General features: G+C 36.0%; 2 protein-coding genes and 1 pseudogene across 4 annotated transcripts; 2 read left to right on the forward strand and 1 right to left on the reverse strand.

Moving 5' to 3' along the window:
* LOC147293603 (L-type lectin-domain containing receptor kinase IV.1 pseudogene) lies at window positions 1-2,160 on the reverse strand (annotated as a pseudogene).
* Window positions 2,161-6,691: 4,531 nt separating this feature from the next.
* Window positions 6,692-13,176, forward strand: LOC147293604 (uncharacterized). 2 transcript variants are annotated; one of them, XM_086232742.1, is made up of 10 exons: window positions 6,692-6,962; window positions 7,070-7,322; window positions 7,442-7,506; window positions 7,620-7,684; window positions 8,711-8,797; window positions 8,876-9,006; window positions 10,311-10,416; window positions 11,919-12,147; window positions 12,530-12,735; window positions 12,999-13,176. In XM_086232742.1, the coding sequence occupies exons 1-9, from the start codon at window positions 6,742-6,744 to the stop codon at window positions 12,573-12,575; spliced, it is 1,203 nt and encodes a 400-aa protein (XP_086088868.1). In that variant the 5' UTR covers window positions 6,692-6,741; the 3' UTR covers window positions 12,576-12,735; window positions 12,999-13,176. The 2 variants fall into 2 exon arrangements, with proteins under 2 accessions (XP_086088868.1, XP_086088869.1); XM_086232743.1 differs by having other exon boundaries at window positions 11,919-12,007.
* A 1,949-nt stretch (window positions 13,177-15,125) lies between these two features.
* On the forward strand, window positions 15,126-17,961 carry LOC147293605 (putative LRR receptor-like serine/threonine-protein kinase At1g56140). Of its 2 annotated transcripts, none has more exons than XM_086234167.1 (6): window positions 15,126-15,302; window positions 15,391-15,521; window positions 15,846-16,059; window positions 16,298-16,529; window positions 17,226-17,376; window positions 17,479-17,961. In XM_086234167.1, exons 1-6 carry the CDS (start codon window positions 15,140-15,142, stop codon window positions 17,800-17,802), a joined length of 1,215 nt encoding a protein of 404 aa, XP_086090293.1. In that variant the 5' UTR covers window positions 15,126-15,139; the 3' UTR covers window positions 17,803-17,961. The 2 variants fall into 2 exon arrangements, with proteins under 2 accessions (XP_086090293.1, XP_086090294.1); XM_086234168.1 differs by having other exon boundaries at window positions 15,126-15,299.
* Window positions 17,962-23,877: the final 5,916 nt, after the last annotated feature.

Genomic DNA, 23,877 nt, shown 5'->3' on the forward strand with positions numbered 1-23,877 from the left:
AAAAAAAAAAAGAAGTACTAGAGGCCAAGTAACATTTAACATTCAAAGGTGCATATAAACATATCCATTGTGTTTGTATGGCAGTGAATCCAGGTTTGTGAGAGAATCCCAATTGTTTTGTATCAGCGACCACCTGAGAGTGTGGACTCTGCAACATATGATGTTTGTGAAAACCCCTTCTTGCCCACAGAAGACGCATATGACATTGCAAAGTCATCAAAACCTTCATGGTGTGAAAAAGTTAACCCACTTGAAGAGAGCCCAATAAGTGACAACTCCGGCAGAGCAATGTCATGCCCCTCCAAATACTGCACAACTTGGCGCATGCTTGGCCTAGCTGTAGGCTCTGAGTGTGAGCACAGCAGCCCAAGCTTCAACACCAACTCTACCTCCTCAGCTACAAACTCTGTGCCCAAATTTGGATCTTTTGCCTCAAGAATGTCACTTCTGTTCCAACAAGAAAAAACCCAATCAACCAAGATCACATCCTGGTTTGGACCCTGTGTCTCTATTGGCCTTCTTCCACAAGCAACTTCAAGCAAAAAAGCCCCAAAAGCAAACACATCTGTGTTGGTTGTGGCCTTGCCTGATCTTGTCTGCTCAGGTGCTAGATACCCAAGTGTTCCCACTATGTGAGTGGTTTGAGGGTCTGTTCCATGGTCATATAGCTTTGCAAGCCCAAAATCTCCTAGCTTTGCATTCAATTCCCCATCTAGCAATACATTGCTGGCCTTCACATCTCTGTGAATCACAACTTGTTCCCATTCTTCATGGAGATAGAACAGCCCTGAAGCCACCCCTCTGATGACTCTAAACCTCTGGCTCCAACTGAGAGTGACCACTGGGTTCGCATAAATGTACTTGTCCAAGCTTCCATTAGGCACGTAGTCATACACCAAGAGTAGCTCCCCTTTTCTTCTGCAATAGCCCAAGAGTTGTACTAAATTCCGGTGACGAAGCCGACCAATACTGACAATTTCTGCAACAAATTCCTTCATCCCCTGCCTTGATTCATGTGAGACCTTCTTCACAGCAATCTCAATTTTGGAGGTTGGTAATATGCCTTTATAGACCTTACCAAACCCCCCAGTTCCTAAAAGCTCCTTTTCCCTAAACCCTTTTGTGGCAATGTATAGTTCTTTGTATTTAAACCTCTGAGGCCCATACTCGAGCTCCCAATCTTCAAGCACTTCGGCAAACTTCCTCTTCCTTTTTATGGCATAAACTACACCTGAAATTGCCAGCAAAACCAAACTCACAGACATCACAGGCACACCAATGGTCAAAAGTTTAGACCTTTTTTTACCTCCTATCCGAGGCAGCTTGGGAAGTGGTGAGTGTAGAAAGTCTTGAGCCTGGCCATTGATCTCAAAGCTCCAGCCCAAAACATAATGGGATGTGAGGAGTGACCCAGTGGAGGAGGAGAATCCAACATACATGGTTTCGTGGAGGATGGGGGAAAGGTCATACTTAAAAGACAAAAGTGGAATTTGGGGTTTGGCAACATTGATTGGAGCCAAAGTGACATTGATTTGCTTCTGGGCACCATCATATTCCACCCAAACTTGCATTGGTTGACCACTGATGAGAGTTAAGTTCCGAAACCCTTCCTTGTTTTTCGCATAATATCCTGCTGGGGCAGATTTCTTAGATTCCAAGCCATTAACATCAATCCCAACATGGTTGTCATTGATATCTTTGAAATCGAGGCTCTGGAGGGTGTCAAGCTCCACAGCAAAAACATGATTGGTGTCATTTCCATTGTTGATCTCATTGAAGAGGCCAAAGTACTGGCTTTGAAGAGCTCCCGGAAGCCCTCTTGTTGGAGCGATGACAAAAGCGATTCCATGGCCGCCCAGAGTTGGGTATTCTGGGCTGATAGCGAAGACAAAAGTGGTGTAGAAGGAGAAAGCAGTGGCATTGGAATATGATGAGTTCTTGAAGGCTACTGGGTTGGGGTAGAAGGCATGGCCCTGTTTCTGTCTAGTGTGGTTTGTAAGTTCCAGAAGACCATTGGGTGTGACTCGTGCTATGCCGTCTAGGCTAAGATTTGCAGAACCAAAACCATTGTAGGTGAAACTCACATCTTCAGCTGCTGCTGCTGCTAAGCTTAGTAGTACTAGGAGTATTGCAAGCTTGAAAAACATGGCTGCCATTAACTTTCACATATCCTTCATTTTAAGTCTAGCATATGCATCCAAGTCCTATATATATATCCATCATTGCAGCCGACATTCGAGAAGAAATATCGGTTAAGTAGTTGCTACTTGGACCGTCATTGTCACAATAATGAAACATGTCTGTTTTTATGTACTAAACATTGATCCAGGCTATCTAATTCCGAACTCCATACGCAACTAGTTGGCTCCTAATATAGTGACTGGTTGGTCCACTGTCCAGGCCATTCATCGTGGACAAATGAGTATATCAGTTGCACAGTCAAGTTCAGCCCAGATATTTTCCATGGCCTTACGTGGTTTGTATGTGTTGGACGGTGGCAGCCAAGCCACACTTGGTGTGGCTCAATTTAATTCATCTAGTAGCTAGCCATAGCTAGGTAGCTATATACAGATGGGTGGTGCAGCCTTATTTGAAAGCAAGGAAGCAATTTTCAGATTGCACATTAATGCACAGCTGAAATTGCAACAGTAGTGCAGGAGACATTGAACTAAAAATGAGGAAGACTTTGACTTGGCATTACAAATGCCATGATATTCACAAATTTGCCATTGAGTTTAAGTGCCTATAAATATGCATCAGATCAGTGCATTGAGGAAATCCGAAAAATCATTCTCTACAAGCTATAGAGAGAGTTCTCTTTACTCGTATTTGAGAGGGTAAGCTGAGAGGGGTGTATAAGGGTTTAAGGGCTCGGGTTTGGGATATTAAACACGAGTGGTTCTAGCTTGTACTGTTATTTTCAATATTTCTCAATGGTAAAGAAAGACCGGAACACGTCCCGTGGACGTACCTCAAGTTAAGAGGGAACCACGTATATCTCTGTGTTGTGTTTGTGTGCTTTATTTATTTATTTTAATTTTTCTTGTCATTTGTACTAACTAAATTGCTGCAAGAATCCCAACAGTATGCTTCACGTTTATTGCAAAATTTCTTTTTCAAATGATTAAATGTAGTCAAAGTGATTGCCAAAAACAATAATGTAGTGAAAGTGAAAGTGAAAGTGTGAAACAGAGACCTAAGGAAACATGTTCGAAATTTCCATGCAAGATTGGAACCGCTATTGCTTTATTTATAGTTTTGCTGTTACTCTGTTAGGCATCTTTGAATGAATAAGAAATATATTTGACAAGAGAAAATATATGGACCAGACCTCTGATTTTTTTAGGCCATAACAAACATTATTTATTTATTTGATTAATTAATGAGACTTGTTTAATTGTCAACTCTAATTTTATTTTCGATCATGACAGATAGCATTGCTTGCGCCCCTTCCATCTCTATCACTAAGGAGGATGGCATTACTCCACATTCTCAGAATATTGGCTAATTCCAATCTTACATAGGAGCCACTCTCTTAGAACTTTGTTGCTTTTTTTTTTTTTTTTTCTGTTCTTTTTTTTCCACTAGCAAAAATAATTCAACTCTGAGCACTAGGATGGAAGCTCTGGGAGGAAGCACGAAAGTTAAACGTCCATAATTGACGAATAGGTTGAGCACCCAATTTGCAACCGAGTTACCCTCACGTAATAGTGTAATACATGCTTTATATAATATAAACAATCTATCAAGATAGTGAAAGAGAAATTAAGCTCGAGTCAATCAAATGTTATATAGGTAGGTTCATAGCACTTAATAAAGGAAAAAATAATTAAAGAAAAACAAGTTTGAACATGAAACCCTCATTCACCACCAATATTTAATGATGGCTAGGAAACTTGATGGAGAGATTTGTGAAAGGCAATCTCATATATATTTGAGTTTTTGATATCATGGCCAGATATGATTAATGCTCTTGAGAGTCAAGATCTTCTTTTGCCCCACTCCTATTCTTGTCCAACAACAGGGTACTTATTTACTTTGTTTCTTTGCTTGCATATTCAAAATCAAAATCATATATTGCAGAAAGTTAGCAATTTTAGATATATAGAAAGCAAATTATGGTCGATGACTTCTTGTTATCAGTGGTGGAGCCACATTGGGGGCATAGGCTCGCACGACCCTAATAAGCTGGTTTTTACTCATAGTTTTTTACCCCACTATCAATTAAGACAAAAGAGAGAGACCTCGCATTATGCTATTTAGATTTTTTATTTTTTTATTTTTGTTTTAAATAAAACTGTTCCAAATGACTTTTTTTGAGTAGTTTAAATTAAAACAATAAAACAGCAGTCTTCAATAGCGTGAAGTGAACCAAGTTCCATGACACCTGTTCCATGAGCTTCAATCTCGTTCTTCCTCTTTGGGCTCTTAGTTTTAGGATTGGCTATTGATAATAATATTGTAATACGACATTTTCATTTTCAGAATATGAGAGCTCATTGTTGATAATTATAAATGAAAACATTGTAATGAATATTCAATAGCGCACTTTTTTTCTTTGTCATGCGGCTCATGCCCCCATGCCACTGGTCTCAACTCTATTAAGAAAATAGTACAGTAAAACCTCTCTATAGTAATAATGTTGGGACCAAACTAATTTTATTACTATAAGGAGATTATTACTTAATAGAGGTGTAGTTACAAAAATTATTTTTTGACTTAGTTATCTTTAATGAAAATTGTATGGATATAAAGTACTGCATAAAGATTGGAGCATGCCAATTTCCAAGATGAGACATTAGGAAAAGAGAGACACCTCGTCTCAAATAGCTAGTACTGCAAGTATGTAGTTGTTAGGTACATAAAAGAGTGATCTTGAAAGTCTACCATTTTGCATTGCTCTCTTTAATGTTTCTCTCTATAAGTAAATCTATAAATACATATAATACAAGTGTACAACCAATGCAGCAACTCTAAAGAATAAATAATTGTCTCAGACAACTTTAAAGAAATATTTTATTTCATCTTAAATTTTTATTGTGACATTGCATATTTATAGGATCTAAAAAAAATTATAACTTATTACAATATGGAGGTTATTGCTATTTATAATTGTCCCAAGTTGGGACCAAAAAATTTTATGACTAGATGGAGGTTATTACAATAAAGTATCACTATGAAGAGGTTTTATTTTATAGATAAAGATAGTTAGTTGAGATAATAAAAATAATTTCATTTATAATAGTTTGGGGAAAGTCTAGAAAGTCTTTCAACAATCTACTACATGCTACTAGACTTTTGGATACCGTGTGACAGTGCTAGGCCCAGTAGAACAGAAGGCCTTTATTATGGCAACCCATATCACGATGAGTGGTCCATTACACAGGGTCCATGTAATGCCCCAAAGTCCAAACATCCTTAATGAAGGAACAAAAGGGACTTGGCACAAGACAGAAAAATATCATGGAATTTATCTCCCATATTAAATTCTATTGATCGAAATATTCTGCATGCCTGCTGTACAATTCAAATATGGATGGCGGAATAGATTGAACTTTTTACTGATTAATGATTCAAATTAATATTAATAGTTGAACAACATAACATTCTCTATATTTTATTTAAATATGTGATAATTAAAGTTACATAGCCAAATTATTTGGAATATTTATATCTATGAAATGGCCTTCAATCGCATGTCCTAAACACATAGATGTGTTACCAGAAATATTCCACAACTTTAGCTGTATTTAAGTATTGGTTTTGACTGTGGTCAATTTCCAAGGTGTGCACGGTTCGAAAAACTGAACTACAAAAGTATAATCGTAATCAAACCAATATTTTTGAAATGATCAATTTGAGAACCAAAATCAAATCAAGCCTAACCTAAACCAATTGGTTTGTTTAACTGAGAATATCGGTTCAGTTGATTCGGTTATCCGAAAACCAAATAACAACTGATATACCCTAAACGCCATACCCTATACCCTATACCCTATACCTTATCGCATATACTCATATACCATATATTAGTATACTCTATACAAATTACCTATACTATTATACTCTATACCCTAAACCATATATCTTTAACTATAATTGTTTTAGCATATAAATACCCTAATAGTATAGTATATACAAACTATAAATTATAGACTAATCCTATAAAGTATAAACTATACTATAAACATATATAAACATATACTATAAACCTATAAACTTTACTAAACTATAATAAACATATACAAACATATATAAATTATAATAGGTATAAACTATATACTAAATAAACTATAAAGTATATAAACTATAATAAACATATAAAAACATATCTAAACTATAATAGAAAATTTGGTTTACTCTATAATGGGTATTAAAATCATATATAAACCAATTAATATATAAAAATGTATATATATTATAAGTGATGGTTCGATTTGGTTAAAATAAAAAATTTTAATATTAAAAACCAAAACCAAACCGCTGATTATTGGTTTGGTTTGGTTTGTTATTCAAAAAAAAAAAAAAAAAAAAAAAAAAAACCAAACCAATCCGATCGATTTAATTCGAATCAAAATCCAATTTTTCGGTATTTTTGCACACCTGGTTGGTTTGGAACTTTGGAGTTGGACTTTAGGAGTGTAAATACTAAATAGTGTGAAGTGTTAAAAGTGTAAATGGAAACTCGGGCAGTCGGCCTTAAACTTCAGCACCAGAAGTTGGGGTCACGAAACTCGGAGAATGCAGTCTCCAGTGGCAGCCACCAAATTCCACTGCAGAAAATCAGTCCTTGACAGCACTGCAGAGTGTAAGCAGAGACCCACCTTCTTCCGGAGCCGCCAACACTTCAAATTCAATCGTCCCTCCTCTGTTTCACAAAAACATGGATACCAGTTCGCTTCCCATAATCGAATCCCAGACAACAATTTGGCCTCTCCAAGCACTCCCACCATTTATACAAGGTCAGTGACCCAGTAACCTTGCTTATGATCTCAAGTTCTTCTATTACTTCTTGACACTTGAACTGAAAATGGTAGTGGGTAGTGTCTAATTGTCACATTCTTTCTAGGGGCATATGGGATTGCACAAGATGCATCAATATCTCATGGAGATGGGTTTCTCAGATCATCTCCTTTTACTTGTTCTGTCTCAATCTTGTGGCCAATGCTGAGGCCTATGATTATCCATCTACTACTTCTTTTACTTATGCTTGTGAAGATGTTAACAATTACTATGCAAATGTGGAGCATTTAGAGGGTAAATCACTCAAGAAAAAACTGAATTCCATCATTTCTAGGCATCGGTCTTTATCCTACAGAGAGGTATATAGCAATTACTATGTGCCTGTTGTGCTCTTACTTTCAATACAACTGATATGTTTCTTAAATTTCAGTCTGGTGCTTGGTTTCAAGGAGCCTGACCCAATGGTTTATCGAAATAGGTGTGGAATGCCCTCAAGATTCTTGATGCTTCAAATGTTGACAGCCCAGAAGCTTCATCAGGGATGTATGGGCTTATCAAATCTGATTTCTTCTTTCTGCAGTTTTCTATTTGTATTCATTACATTTATCCTATAAGTCTTACCAATTCACTTATCCTTTTTTTTATTTTTTATGCAGAGTTGAAGTTTACTCTTTGAGGGTTGTCCCCAAGTCGTTAGCTGGAAAACCAGAAGGATGGAATAGTGAGTCAATGTTGAATAAGATTTTCTGCAGCTTCTGTGATTTGATCTTGAATTCTTACAATTACATAGTGCTCCGATTTTCCAACCCTTATGCTTATACTTGTAATGGTTTGTGGTTTTTCTATTAAGATTTGCTGCATCCACCTGGTGTAATTTGCTCACTAATGGTACTGGAAGGAATATACTTTGAAACCTAAGATATCTATTGTTTTTGAAATGTCGAAACTTGAAATAAAGAACATTGGTGTAGATGGTAAGGGGAAATTGTAGAAAGTTGTTGAAGATATGTGCGTGCATAAATGGCTCATAATATTGGTTTAGATATGTGCAAGCATATCTATTGTCTTACAGTCATTAGACTATAGTTTTGCTGACTATGCTACAGTACTATAGCATCACTGGTCATGGTTGGAAAAAGCAAAACTTTTTTGAATTATACCTAGTTTATAACATAAGTCATGTAACTGGTGGGATAGTTATGTTAAGACTTTTGAGCTACTTAATTTTGTAACAAGTTATTAAAATAAATGGCTTATTTTGGTTTATATTTTAACAATTTTCTAAGCTTTATTAGGAAAGAAAAATAGGTGAAACACAAGTAGATAGTTACCAGAAGCCCATCTTCAAAATCTCAAAATGACTTTACTGCTAAGGGTAAGTGCGCAGGATAACTTTTAGACTTACAACCTTAGGGCCTTTTTGCAAGAGACGTGGTTGAATGACTTTAGGTTCTCTTGAAGTTGTAGCCTTACTGGGGATGCTTCAATCATCAGGTTCTGGTTAAAAAACATACTGAGAGCGGCTTGCAGCACGAAGATAGAATTACAGATTGAAGGACATAAATATTATATAATTTACTAGAGAGAGAGAGAGAGAGAGATTGATTGATTGATTGATTATGAGAAAAATCGTATAATTGATTGATTAAAGTATGAATTCTATTGGGTATAGTGCAAGATATAACAATCTCAGAGACCTTTTTACCTTTTTTTTTATAATTAAATGTTAACTCTGCTGCTTTTTTAGGGGAACATTTATGGCCTCGTTCTTTTGGGATAAAACATGGTCCATCCTTGACTGATATACACAACATTCGCCCAGCAGATGTGAATGGTAAGATGGGCCACTGCCCTGTATGTAAGTGAAAAGTAGGTCTCTTAAATTTGAAGTAAAAGTTGAAGTTTTTTGCAGTCAATTCATCCAGGGGGAACAAATACTACGGAGAATGCAATGTTAACTCAGCTAAATGTTTGAAGCCAGCAAACAAAGAAGCTGCTTTGGACACGGAAACTGACAAGGACAGATGGGCACCACCTAAACAGGTTTTCTTTTTACTATAATTTGGCATATCTTAATTTTTTAATGTTCACTAGCATAAGTTTGCTAGCCCTTTATCCTGTATTATATATTTTAAATCTGATGGAAAATGTAACAAAATTATTTGGTTTATAACCAAATATTGGAAACTTATGGGGGCAGTAGAGATTAGACAAACTTGGAAGAAAGAGGGAGCAAGGGGATAGTTGAGGAGAATAATAATATTGGGAAGAATGCAAATAGGATCTGGATAATTTTCTACAAACAAGAATCCAGAGCCAACATCTGTTGTTGGAAGCATTCACGTGCAGCTGCTCGTAAGCAACTTTGAGAAAGCAGAAACAAAAGTATATTTGGATTCTATTAAAAAATGTTCCGTGGGTCCTTTAAGAAGTAGATGCAAAACCAGAAAGAGTTGTACCAAATAGGGTAGTCAGTCAAGCCCTTGGGGTTAGCCCAAGTGGTGAGGGTGGGTGGGGTAAGGGTTAGGATTAGGCTAGGTCCAGGGTTCGATTCCCTTCAATGTAAAAATAGGGTAGTCAGTCTCCGACAATGCGGGAACCATGAGCACACAACTCTTATACTTGGATGTTATAGACATGTGTGCCTTGGCAGTCAAGCCTTTGGGATTAGCCCAAGTGGTGAGGGTGGGTGGGGTAAGGGTTACGATTAGGCTAGGTCCAGGATTCGATTCCCTCCAATGTAAACGTAGGGTAGTCAGTCTCCAACAATGCGGGAACCATGAGCACACAACTCTTATACTTGGATGTTATAGACATGTGTGCCTTGGCAGTTTGGGCTCAACAAGAGACCTATTCATGCTAACAAGGTTTATTTTATTCTGGTATAGTAACCCCTCATATAAAAAGAAATATATATTCTGTGACATTACATCCATTTTAGTTATTGTCCCTCAATTGTGTTAAAATTTTCTGGAATTTGGATTCATATTTGATTTGCAAATTGTTCCAACAAATATTAGAGTTCTTTTTGAAGTTTGGAAATCTGATGTCTTCCTGATCAAACTCAGTCCTGGTACCTTGGACTTTTGGTTTGTAACCTGACTTCTTTCTGTTCAACTATTTGAAGAGAATTCACAAGTTGGTAGAAAGTCCCCAGAAAGCTTGTAGGTTCCTGTGTTTTACCCATTCATTTTTCCTTTTTTTCCTTTTTCATTTTTATTGGGCTTCAAATCAAATTGTTGTCACTCCATCTGGGCAAGAAAGTTTCTTTTCAGTTTAAATCACTTTGCAGTCAGTTTCATATAATATTATTCACTTAAATGATTTTCTCTGTCATGCCACTTAAGCATAGAGGAGATATTGCAAGGGCCCTGATGTACATGGCAGTGTGCTATGGGTTTCGTCAACCGGATGGAGGCCCAGTTCTCCACCTTTCAGATTCTCCAAAACTTTGTAAGTTTAATGAAAAACATAAATCCTCTGAGTAGTTTGAGTTGTGATGTTTTCCATGCTTTAACTGTTGGACTTGGGTTTACATTAGAAATAGAAACCACTAGTGAAGGTAGACATGCTTTAACCCATTTTTTGTAAAATTTATTTTAAAGCATCCCAATCTTTTTATTCACACAGAATTTTTCAATATAAGTGCCAGGTGTTTCATTGTTCTGTAACACGGTCTCTATGTAGCTATCAAAAAAGAAAAACCAACCTCTATGCTATAGTTACTCTGTAGTTGCTGTGGCTACCCCCATCGTAGCTTCCACCCCCACCCCCAAGATACACTGTCTTATGCACCTAAGCATGTCACAATTGATTTGAATCACTTGTTAGAATCTTATTTAGATCAGTATGGTAACATGACCTCTTACCTCATGTTCTTTTAAAAAAAATTAAAGGCATGGACTTTGAAACCAGGAACTTCATTGGAGTTAGATGTGCTGTTTTCTTTCTAATTCATGATAAGTTAAAATGTCTCTGAAAATTGATATCTGCTCTTGTGTGTCTCGTCTAATCCCATGTTCAAAGAAATATAGGTCTCCACTGCCATGGTCACTAAGCCCTTGCCACCTAGCAGGTCCAGTTCAAAATCCTCTTTACCACTGCTTTCATTTCCACCATTTTAAACCATCACCATGCTCCTCCACTTGGTACCGCCATAACTGCGGTTACGACTGCAGTCAAATAGTAATATGAACTTTTGCTGCCTCCACGGAAGTTACCTTGTCTCTATCATGCAACTATTGTCACCATTCCTTCAACATTGTTGCATTTCATCTATTATCCTGATGTACAGTCAGTCACCTGTTCAGTTATGCTGTTCTACATTTTCCCTAGCTTTGATTTAACCTCATTGTCTTCACCTCCAGAAGACCAACACAACCACCCTTGATGGATCAGAACAGCCAACCTCTTTGCCACCAATATAGTGATGTGTATAATAGGAAACCAAACATACCACAATATGGGTGCTACCATATCTCTATCACATGAGTACAGTTGTTCATAAAGTATAGAACTTGTGGAACATAAAACTTCAGTCTCAAAATTTTCAAATCTTGGACTTGTTGAATTCTCACACCTGTGAAATTATAAAATAAAGAACAAGACTTAGCTGTGTAGCTTGGTGTAATATTGACAATTTACAATGTCAAGGTTAACTCTTAAGGAATCAAGGATTAAATGAAAAATTTTATGTAATGCCACTAAAGTTTTGTTAATGTGATTTTCGTGTTGCATCTCTATAGACCATATTTAACATGACTGCCAAGGATCTAGCCATTTTATTCATAATGGAGACTAAGCTTGAAGCTAAATGTTGGTGGAGGAATGCAGTTTCTATTTGTTTTTTCAGATTCTTGAATACATGTGTTCTCTAATTTGTTGGGAATTAAGAGTGCATTGTTGCTTTGAGCCTAGATCTTGATTGGCTTGAACTTTGTGGGTGCATGTTGTAGCAAACAGTGAGATGGGACTGCTTTCTACATTGTTAAAGTGGAATGAGATTGATCCACCTTCAAGAGAAGAGAATTTGAGAAACGAAAGAGTATGCAAGTTTTATCAACACAATAGAAATCCTTTTGTTGATCATCCAGAATATGCCAATCTCATATGGCAAGAGCATATTTTGAGCAGTCATAGTTTCTATCATCTTCCTAGAAGTCATGAAATTCACAACAACAAAAGGTAGTCATAGACTAGAATAAGGTATCAGTTCTTCAAATGCATTTACTTTCTTATACAGAGAAAAGAATGAAAATCATGATTATAAAATATAAATAACACATACAGATGCAAACACACTAGCCACTGACAAACACGCACATTTGAAGGTTGTTAAATGATACAGTGCCAGGGAAACCCTTGTGTCTAGGGTGTAAAATATTCTAATTACGCTGTATGAATGACAGATGCTACGACTGTGTATCCATGAACAGAATTCAAGAGTCCAATTTGATTTTTAAAGTTATATATATTTTTTTTCTTAAGAAAATGTAGTGTCCTAGTGCCATTATGCGTTAAATTATAGAAAGGGTTGACAACTAAAGTTGCTCTTTGGGTGCTCCAGGAAACATGAACAAGCTAATCCTCAGTTGACAGGGTTCGAGCCTTAAAGGAACCCACGTGGAGGAATGTTATGAAGGCCGCTGGAAACATTTACTTAGTTCATAAACCTTGATTTAGTGGGATGGTAGCAGAGTAAGGTTTCGCCATGGCCTGTGGTGTGGCGACATGCCTATCAAAGTATCATTTCATGGGAGGCAAAAGTTTGAGGTAAAGAATCCTTAATATTGTGAGTAATGCTTGAGACACCAAAACATCGTAGTTTTTTCACCAAAAAAAAAAAACCATCGTAGTTTTCCATTTGTTCATATTTTGTCCAACTCCAAGCCTCATTTAACAAGTAGGATATTGAAATATTGCATGCCATATCATTTGGTAACTAAAAGTTGGAAAAAGTTGTGGTGAACCTAGTATTAGTATATTATTTTTGTTGTTGTTTTATCAGTCATTACATTTACTTGTTTTTTTGTCAGGTAGATGGCTTGGCTATGGAACCTGAACCAGGTGGATGCTTTGTCCCTAGTAAAACAGGATTACAAAGTGGTGAATTGAGCCTGTACAAAATAGACATTACCCTCTAAGTTATCACTTTAGTTGTACACTTGATATCATCTATATGTATTCATAAAGAATTTGCAAATGTACATACAACTTGAGCACTAGTCTCACATTGGTTGAACTAAATGTCATACACTAATTATTTTCACTTAACAACTTGAACCTTTATTAAGGTTAAAGCAATGTGGCCAATTACAAGATTGAAACCGTTAGAGGCAAAGAAGACACTTGCATTACTTGGAAATCTCTAGACCCAGGATTTGCTTAACTCAACTTTGATGGCTCAGTTATCAACTCGGCTTGGCAAAGTTTCTACTTCTCTATAGCAAATCTCTAGCTCTGAGAAATGTTTTGTACTGAGCCATCTCCCACAACTCTCTGAGTCAATATTGAGGACCACTTTCCTACCTCTATGGTTTCGCTTTGTCTTCCGGATATTCAAGGCTTGGGATGTGCTCGGAATTAGAGCCACTAATAGGTCACCTTAACTTGAATTATACATAATAATCTCCGATCACCTTGTGTACGTGGATATCCTAATTTAATTCCTCTTGTACTCGTAATATCCCTTAAGTCCTTACTGGGGCTAAGTGCTGAGAAGATTTGAGATTTAAAAATTCAAAGGGCAAACTGAAACTAACACTTGTTTAAGAGTTAAAGTTACTCTTGGTCGTAACAAATAGAATTAATTTTTTTCTTAAAAAATCCAAAGCCCGGAGTTACCAAACAGAAATTGTCATATTATAATATTATTAGTACCAATACTTGAGTTTTGAGTATGTCATTGAAATCATTAAGCTTGTCGTTTGGCAGTGGAAAGAAGGATTTTCGTCCCCATTAGAGACCAAATGCCACATATTGTAATGTCCGAAATTCCATTCCCTCGATTAATCCTATGTTGTCCCTATATGTCTCTGTCTCACCCCCCAGCATTCACCAATGCAAAGAAAAAATAACACAAAGAAAGAAAGAGAAGCAATGAATGATGGTAGTTGCTGTGGTTGCTAAGCTGCTAGCAATAGTGCAATAGCAGCAACACCCAACACCCCATTTTTACATTGTCTCTGCTGCAGCGTATAAACCATTGCCTAACATGTCTCGCCGAGCACTACAAGGTAATGATTTTGCTTTATGTAAAATTGTGAAAACATGTTTGTTGTTGCATATATATATGCTCCAACAAGTTCTAGGTAGTTAGATCATACTCCACATGTTAATTTGTACATTTGTCACAGTTATATATTAGTACTTACAGACCCAAGTTTGAAGAGGTCATTGGTATTTGAATTAGACTCTGCACCATAATTCATTCTCAACAAACTAACCTACAAAACATCCATTGTGGGTGACACTATGGAGGAAACATTATCGATCATCAAATTTACAAAAATATGTAACCATTTTGTGGCCTCTAACATTCAAATGTCATTCAGTTTAGCAGTCCAATATAAGTGAGTGAATCACAAGGGAGTAACCATAGGGTGTCCATGTGTAACATCGGACTGCAACTCAGGTGGGTCAAGTGGGTTTTATAGCCTTGTCCCAACTTAAAACTGAATGGACTGTTTGGATATGATCATTTGTAATTGTCTTGTATCAAGCTTCTCCTTGATGAAGCCTTTTGGATGCAATGATTCCACATGCTCATGCCAACAAACTCTTTTATATTTCTAGTTAACCACCAGTAGCATCAGATCACTAGAATATCTTTGGCATGTAAAAAAGAAAAACCATTTTACACTCTTTCATCTAAACATATTCTGTCTTATCATTCAGTCCCTCTAATAGAGTGAGTTTAGGTTCAGATTAAATATGAGTTGCCGCATTGTACGTCTATTCTAGTATGGTACATTTAACATAATCCATATCTTCTAAGTGCATGTAGTGCCATATGTTAGTGCTTTACCATCATTTGTTCACATGCACAGATCCATGCACGAGAATGACTCAATCCGGTTGCCTAGTTCTTTCTTTCTTATAAGTACATCTTATCAAATTCCAAAATACTAACAGTTTTACAATTTTTTTGATTGTAGCAACTCCTCCAGTACCCTCTATGATAATGAATTCCACAGCCAAGCCGGAGTCTCCAGCCTTATTCTTTTTCCTTGGAGGGATAGTCATGCTTATAATATTGATAATTCTTATATTTATCTTTCGAAAAATCAAATCAGAAGAGATGAAGAAATTGGTAACTCGAGCCAGAAGACAAACAGGTGGTACTATCGATTTAATTTCAATTTTCAGAAACTAACAACCAACATCTTGATGAGACCTCAATTATAATATTTTTCTGTCTTGATGCAGCACCGAGAGATGTCTTTAGTGGGAACCTTCGAACAATAGGCTATTTTGACTTCCAGACATTGAAGAAGGCAACCAAGAACTTTCATCCTGGTTATCTCCTTGGAGCAGGTGGATTTGGCCCTGTCTATCGGGTACTTTGCTGAACCAATGAAGCCTATTTGATACTTTTCATTTTTTCTGCAGATGGCAAGGCTGCAAGAGCAAGATATGGTTGTCAGAAGGCATTAATTGTTTGTTAAATTTTCAAAATCAGATGTTAAGAAGAAAAACATTTAATATCTATGATAAGTTGAAATGACAATATGCTTGGAAAAAAACTAAAATGCAACTTTTGTTTCTTTCTGCACCTTTATATGTAAATCACCATTCAGTTTGGCTTCTTGAGCACTCATTATTGGGGGCTTGAAGCACATATGGGAGTCCTTATTTCTGAAGTGCTTTTATCTTTTTGTTAGGGGAAATTAGGAGATGGTGTGTCAATTGCAGTTAAGAAATTGTCTCTAGAAAAATCCCAACAAGGAGAATCAGAATTTCTTGCAGAGGTAAGGTTGATCACTAGCGTCCAACACAGGAACTTGGTTCGTCTTATCGGATGTTGCTCTGATGGGCCTCAGCGGCTGCTTGTGTATGAATACTTGAAAAATAGGAGCTTGGACCTCATAATATATGGTATTACTTCTTGACTACCTTGACTTATATTCATTTATATATTGGTTGTTTCCACTTACCACTTAATCTTGCAGACATATGTTAGAACCTGTATTTACAACTATGATGTGAACATGTATCTACTTCCTTTGGCCAAGAGAAGCTTAACTGAATACACAAAGTTGACACTTACCTAGACATAGTGCAAAAAATCATTAAACTTTGATTCTTACTTATGATTCTTTTTAATGTAAAACAGGAAAAACTGATCTGTTCCTTAACTGGAGCACTAGGTTCCAGATAATTGTGGGTGTTGCTCGAGGGTTACAATATCTACATGAGGATTCCCCCTTCAGAATTATTCACAGAGATATCAAGGCAAGCAACATTCTTCTTGATGAAAAATTTCAACCAAGGATTGGAGATTTTGGGCTGGCTAGGTTCTTCCCTGAAGACCAAGCTTATCTCAGTACTACATTTGCTGGAACTTTGTAAGTCCACCCAATATGATATATATTTCATAATCCCCTTCATAATCTATGCATTTGTTAAAATTTGGTAATGCATATCGGATCTCTTCTCCCACAGAAAAGAAGAAATACAAATAAAAAAACAACATAATTCGTCATATTTGAAAGAAAAATACTTTTATGTACCACAGGTAGAACAATCCTCAAAAAGGTCTAGTATGCCTCTACTGCTGTCATGACTCATTACCACTAGTGATATTGTTATTAGCACTTCATTGATGCTATTTACTTACTACTCATACCATTACTTCCTCTACTGTCTCCACAAGTTTCTTGCATCTCCATTTCTGCTCCACCATGCTAAATATTCTTTTTCTACTTTTACATTTTTTTTTTCGTGCCCAAGAGCCAAAGGATAAACAAACTAAAGAAAAATTTCTCACACTTGTGTCATTTGTGACTTCATTTCATTTCTAATATTCACCATATGCTTAAGATTTTACCTCATCAAGAATAAGTCAACATTTGGTCATGTGAAAACTAAAGTTAGTAACCTGAGAAAACCATCTGACTTATCTGATGTAGTGATGATTTTTACTAGATGTGAAGAATATGCTTTTGGTGCATATTCAACTGGTGGGCAATGTGAAGTAAAAGAGCATTCTTTTCTGATATTTTCACCTTCTGTTTTTAACCGTCTCTTATCTGCTTGTTCAGAGGATATACAGCACCTGAATATGCTATTCGAGGAGAATTGTCTGAAAAGGCGGATATCTATAGTTTTGGAGTTCTTGTGCTTGAAATAATTAGCTGCAGAAAAAACACAGATCCTACTTTACCATCAGAAATGCAATACCTACCTGAATATGTAGGCATTTATCCTTTCATTAATTCTTATTTATATAGCAATTAGTGATTCAGTTAGCAGGGCTTGAAATCTAGTCACTAATAATTTCACTTAAAATTTTAGGCATGGAAATTATACGAGAGGTCGAAGGTGATTGATCTTGTAGATCCGAAAATGAAAGAAGATGGATTTGTGGAAAGGGATGTTTTGCAAGCAATCAATATTGCCTTCTTATGCCTTCAGCCTCATGCAAATCAGAGACCCCCCATGTCAGAGGTTGTGGCAATGTTAACATGCAAAGTTGAAATGATGGGAACACCTATGAAACCAGCCTTCTTGGAAAGAAGACGCAAGAAACATGAGAGCCTTTCTTGGGATACTATATCTGAGGTTTTCCCTTCCCCCATTGAGAATGACTCCCCCTCATTACCCAAACCACCAAATTGAGGGCAATGAATGCCATGCTTCCTGTCTTTCAAAGGAAAATTTAAATGGTATGAGTTCTTCATGCATATTGTAACATCTAAATATGCAATGGTTGAAAATCTATATGGCATACAAACTCATCTAATAGTGGGGAATCTATACTTTAGTAGTGGAAAAGTAAACTCGTCGACATCCAATGGTCAAAACTCAAAAGTGTGACTATATTAAATGCGTGGCTGTATTGTAGAATCTTCATTTGAAAAGTAGCTTTCTTTGGTTCCCCCTGTGCCCCTTCCCTAGTTTTCAAATATATGTCAATTTTTTTATTGTTTACAACAGGGATTGAAGTGGTGGTAAATATCTTTTTGTTACTTGCACCAGCTGGGAGATGTAAAAGATGTTACATGTGCTATGAGTGAACATTGAACAATGGTTCTGATTTGTGTTGCTATATATGTATAACATTACAGATGTTTCAGCTTCCTAACCAGGATGGCTTGCAATCTTAGTTTTGGAATATTTATTTTGAAAACTCCAAAAAGGTTATAATTTTTGTTGTGCAACTTATGTAACTGTAAGCCTGCTTTCTAAGCCTCGTTTCCATACTCAATTTAAGGTCAATTATTCATATGTAGATTATCTCAAGTAAGAGAAGTGTTGGTTTGGTTTAATATTAAAGATAAAATGGATCAAACGAAGTAATATTTGGCTTGACATGGTGTCTGAAATTGTACATATTTTGGTTTGAGAAATAAATTTCAACTAATTGCAGCTTTTTCTTGTTCTTTGCACCTACATTAGTAATTGAGGGTCACCTTTTTGGTCCTAAAAGAAAGCATAAGCTTCTTGTAAACCAACAGTCTGACATACAGCAAAAGGACCAATAGCCTGAGCAGGCGACCCTTTTTCTACTTTTTTTGGGTGTGACTGTGTGAGCCCTTTTCTCCATTTGAGGATATAATGGTAGCCAAGGAAAATGGGGATAATTCATATTAGTGTTTTGACCAATTAACAAAATTCATATTAGTGAAATGAAAACAGAGGAAGGTCTGTCTAATTCTTCTTGTTTGGTTAATATAATATGAAACTAACAGCAGTGACAATAGTCAATAGTCAATAGTGGTTGACTGAAAGTAGAATTCCTCACTATTGTTGCAGTTTCCTATAGAAATGTTAGAAGAACTATATTTTTAAATCACATTGTAGGTGCATTGCTGATAAAGGCAGACGAAACTTGTTTATACACAAGTGGCCAAGCGGGTTTCATTTCTATCAAAAATTGATACAATTACGAGGCGTTTATAATCTAATCATTAATTTTATTAAATGAGTAATTAGTCAAATGAAAATGAAAAATGAAAGAACATTGACCACAATAGACCATCATAACCAAATCATTCTCTCTCACTTTCTCTCTCCCATGAATTAATAAATGGGTGTTCAAATCTGTTACACGAACCCCAACATCTTACTCTGTCAAAACCTCTTTTGACTTTTACCTCTGCACCCCATACCCCACTGCTGTCTCCCCCCACACTGCTATGTCTCGTTTAGAGGAAACGACCAAAATATAGCCTCTCATTACATAGACAATTAAGGGATGAGAATACAAAGAGAGGAGAATTCCACAATAAAATATATTGCATAAGAAAATTGACTTCTTCAGACTAAATAAAAAAAGGTGGCCCTAGCTACTATTTACTAGATGACAAGTCAAAGAAGACAAAATAAGGGAAGGATAACAAGATCTATTCTATATGTTAGAAGAAAAGTAGCTTTGAATTTATTGCAGGCTGGCATGTTGAGCAGCTGTTACAGAGAAATTAAGTTCTTTTTAACACCCAAATTTAATGCCATTTCCATATCAGGAAAACATGTTTACACAATTCTAGCATTGGATCAAAACAGAAGCACTTCTTTTTCCTTTTGGACAATGCATAGAACTCTTCCCTACAATTCTTTAGGACCCCACCAACAAAAAGAATACAGATAACTAGATAAGAGGATGAATGAGCTACATATATAGGTCAAAGAACCAACATTTTTGAAGGCTCCAAATTAAGCCATTTGCATAATGGTCTTGTGTAGTAACTTGCAATTAAATAGTTTTCCAAAAGATAAAATGTTGGTTGGTTTTCATTTCGCTTTACTAGAAATGCACACACATGCATAGTGCCTGTGAAATGTGGTGAGTGTAAAAGATGGAAAAGGAAATGTTTGGATAAAGAAAAGGAGGGAAGGAAAGATAAATTGAATTTTAAACAATAAGAATAGAGGAATGTACACTAATAATGATTTTACTGTCTTTTATTTTTAAATTTATTGTAAAAGTTACCTAAAACTTAAGTATGTACGGTAGACATTTCGTATATATATATATAGATACATACGTGCAGACAGTTATACAAAAAACAAAAGACACATTTAGTAATAGTATAGAGAAGTACGTAAACCAATCTGTTTAATTCAGTACCCCTCAAAACTGGATATATAGGAGATTAAGAACAAAACTCATTCTTATATCAATTAATAACATTAGCAATTTACCAAAAACAGAAAAGAAAAAAATACAAAGAGAGAAGCATCAACATTGAAGAATGAGGATGCAATACTCGATCAATTAATATATGAAGGTGTTATTACACATCAAGGCTAGCTAAATAGCTGATCGATCTTCACTCTTTTTTTTACCTGTTATGCAAGGGATTGGGACCAGTGGGAACAACCCTCTTGTTGTCTGAGGTGGTATTGTTCTGATCATCAGAGTGAAAGAAGTACTTGTAAAACTTGTGTCCCTTGGACTTGCAGAAATGGCTGAAAGAAGCAGCTGCTTTTGCCACTGTTTCATTTGATGATGATGAGCTGATCATCATCTTATTCCTCTTTCCAACATCATCATGATGATGCTGATGATCATGAGTGAGGAAGCTGGACCTTGCAACTGCATTTGATCTAAGATTACAAGCCAAGAACAAGAGACACACAAAAATTGTAAGCTCAGCCAATCTCATTGCAATGTGTAGTGGTAATCGCAAAGCTAGCTACTTCAGTAGTACTACTGATGATCTGTGGAAGAAATTGAGTTTTGGAATCATATATATACAAGAAACCTAGAAGAGAACAAGGACAAGAAATTATTAGACCCACTAAAACACATATTAAAGCGACCTTTGAGAAAGGGAGAGAGAGAGGCAAAAGGAATTGGGGGATATGAAATATATTTTGGAGATTGATATTTGAGAGAGGAGAAAAAGAAAAGTGAAAAAAATGGGGTAAAAATTTAATTAGAGGGTTGTAGGGGAGGGACATTTACTAAGGGTATCTGTGATATACAGTAAAAGAGGGCTTTGATCGATATATCAACATCTGTAGCTTTGATCAGAATGCCTCACCAAACCTCATTGAATGCTCTCTGTGCAAGTTTTCGTTGGACTTTATGACAAAAAGATTAAACAAAACAGAATTTGAACAAAGTTTTTGAAGTTTAAATAAGAGAGAGCTGAGTGACTGAGTCAAAGCCCAAAAGCACAACATTCTTTTGCATGCCTATTAATTAGCTGATGCCTCTCATGCATACCCTTATTAGTTATTAACCCTTCCTTCCTTCCCCCAATGCACTCTAACCTCTAGTGTGTTTTAGGCGATACCCTCTCTCTCTCTCTCTCTCTCTCTCTCTCTCTCTCTCTCTCTCTCTCTCTCTCTCTCTCTCTCTCTCTCTCTCTCTCTCCTTCCCTCCTCCATGACCAGCTCCCAGCTAGCTATTAAAGCCATGCATATGTCAAAAGCTGACACTGAGAAAAGGAGAGCTGCAAGCAAAGATTTGTGTTGGGCATGCAGATGCTAATTAATGGTAGGTAGTCATGACTCAATGACTCTCAAGGACTCGTCACCTGTTTCAATTCTCATCACATCAACTTGTAAATCACGCTTTGCTGATTAGGGTTTTAATTGATCAATTAATAGATGTTACATCAAAAGTGTCAGGTTTTAGTTACCCTCTTTTTGTTGATCAATGGTGAAGAAGAGATCGATAGAGCCTCGATCAGTTGAGTCGTCTCTTTCAGACAACCTTGTAAATGACTGTAATGTCTTCTGCCGGTTGGTTCATTCTTAATATTCGTTAAACATCCCTGTAGGCTTGTAGGTTAGGGCGTTGGGGACGTAACCTGTTTCAGTCAGTATCATTAGTTTTCACATAATTATCAATTAGATTATAATAAGGTTGACCATTTTCATCAGAGGTTATACTTAGAATAGAAATGATATAGGGGTTACAATCATCACTAACTATCGCGTCATTTATCAAATTAAATCGTGTGTGCCGTAATGGCTGGAGTTAATCCCAACTTTTGTGATCAGTTCATAACCCTTTTTGTCAACAATAACATACATGCTTTGGGGTTAATAGGAAAGATGTACACTAAAAAGGTTCAGTAATATGAACCAACAAGTATAGCCCGAATCCCCAATCTTAAACTACCAGCCCTTCCAACAACACAAAACAAAAGTGGCATAACAAAAAGGGGGCTTAGTGAGCATAGAGTTACCAAGAGCAACTTGGATGTATGAATCAATATTAATTATAAGGCTGGCCCAGTTTGGGGTTGTGGTGTTTAGTAAAACTGTAAAAGTAATGAAAGCTGCTTATTTTCAAAACTGTGGTGTGGAAAAGATGTTTTTGGGGGTTGAGAAAAAGCAGGATGGGTGGTGGTTTTCAAACCTGTTGTGTGGAAAAACATTTTTATACTTACAACATTTTTGAAAATATAATTTATCAAATACTTTAATGCTACCTTTTACACTCACAACATTTCTAAAAATATAATTTACCAAATAGTTAGCTTCTTTATCTCACAACAACTTTTATCTCACCATACATGCAGCAAAAGTAGTTTTTCCTTTTTAAGTCACAGCAATTCAATACTGAACCTAAGTCTCCAAAAAACAACAGAAAAAAGGGTGTCCAGTGGCAAATCCAGCTCAAAAAATTTGGGCGGGCTAGAGTATTAAAAGCGGGATGAGGTCTAGGATTTAGAGTTGAGTTTTTTAAGGTAAGTTGGACAATAAATTTCTTTGAGTGAATGGGTTGAAATGGGCTACAAATGAGTTTAGAGTTGGCTAAAACTTGATGGGTTGTCAAATTTACATAAGAAAAAGGGCATTTCTGGTTGGGCCAACATAGGCCTTATGCTCCACCCCTAATGGTGTCACTGCCGCTTTTACCACCATGGATGGAGGAGAAGTGGAGAACCAACAACATCTCCAAGTTGCCAAGCACTCGATCTCCAAATTATTAACAATTCAATCTACAATACTAAATTTGAATAATATTCATTCTACATTTGTTTTATCAAAGAATATATGTATATAATCAAAAGTAAATGATTTTAAAGTCCATTTTACACCCTCTAATATTAAATCAACTCACTTAGTATTTTCAAATGTTAAAAAGGTCTACCTAGCTATGATAAATAAACTCACCTTTTAAAAAATAGGCACTCAAATTTATGTAACGACAAATATAACAAGAGTGAATATTGTGACTCCGTAAGGTTGAATTTTTGTGTTTTATATTGGTTTATGAACTTTAGACATGTTTATGCATTTCTTATAGTTGTTGCATAATGAGTATATAGTTCATGTCCTTCTTAAAAGATGAATTGGGTTAATTATCATTGTATTTTTTATTTTGACCTTTAAAAGAAAATCTTATAATCAAAAGAAAGGCTTCTATGTAACGGGTGTATACAACATTGTGTCTATCTTTCTCATTACGTGCTAGATTAAATGATGAGAGAGATAGATACAAAAAATATATACAACTGTCATAGATAAGTTTTTTTTTTCCTATAATTAAATATATATATATATGTATAAAACATTCCTCCCGAAATGTTGTAGCCAAGTAAAGGCAATAGTATAAAACAACCTGAAAATAAAGGATTCAAATTTACACTTCCACATACACTTTACATACAAACTTTCCAAGCATCCTCATGATTAATTATGATCTCCAAATATGAATGCAAAACAATAGTTCGAAGGAGAAAGAAAAAGGAAATAGGAAAAAATAAATTAAAAAGAATGAATGAAAGC

This window comes from Dryas octopetala, chromosome 2 (genome assembly GCF_963921425.1).
Source record: "Dryas octopetala chromosome 2, drDryOcto1.1, whole genome shotgun sequence".
Taxonomy (NCBI): Eukaryota; Viridiplantae; Streptophyta; class Magnoliopsida; order Rosales; family Rosaceae; genus Dryas; species Dryas octopetala.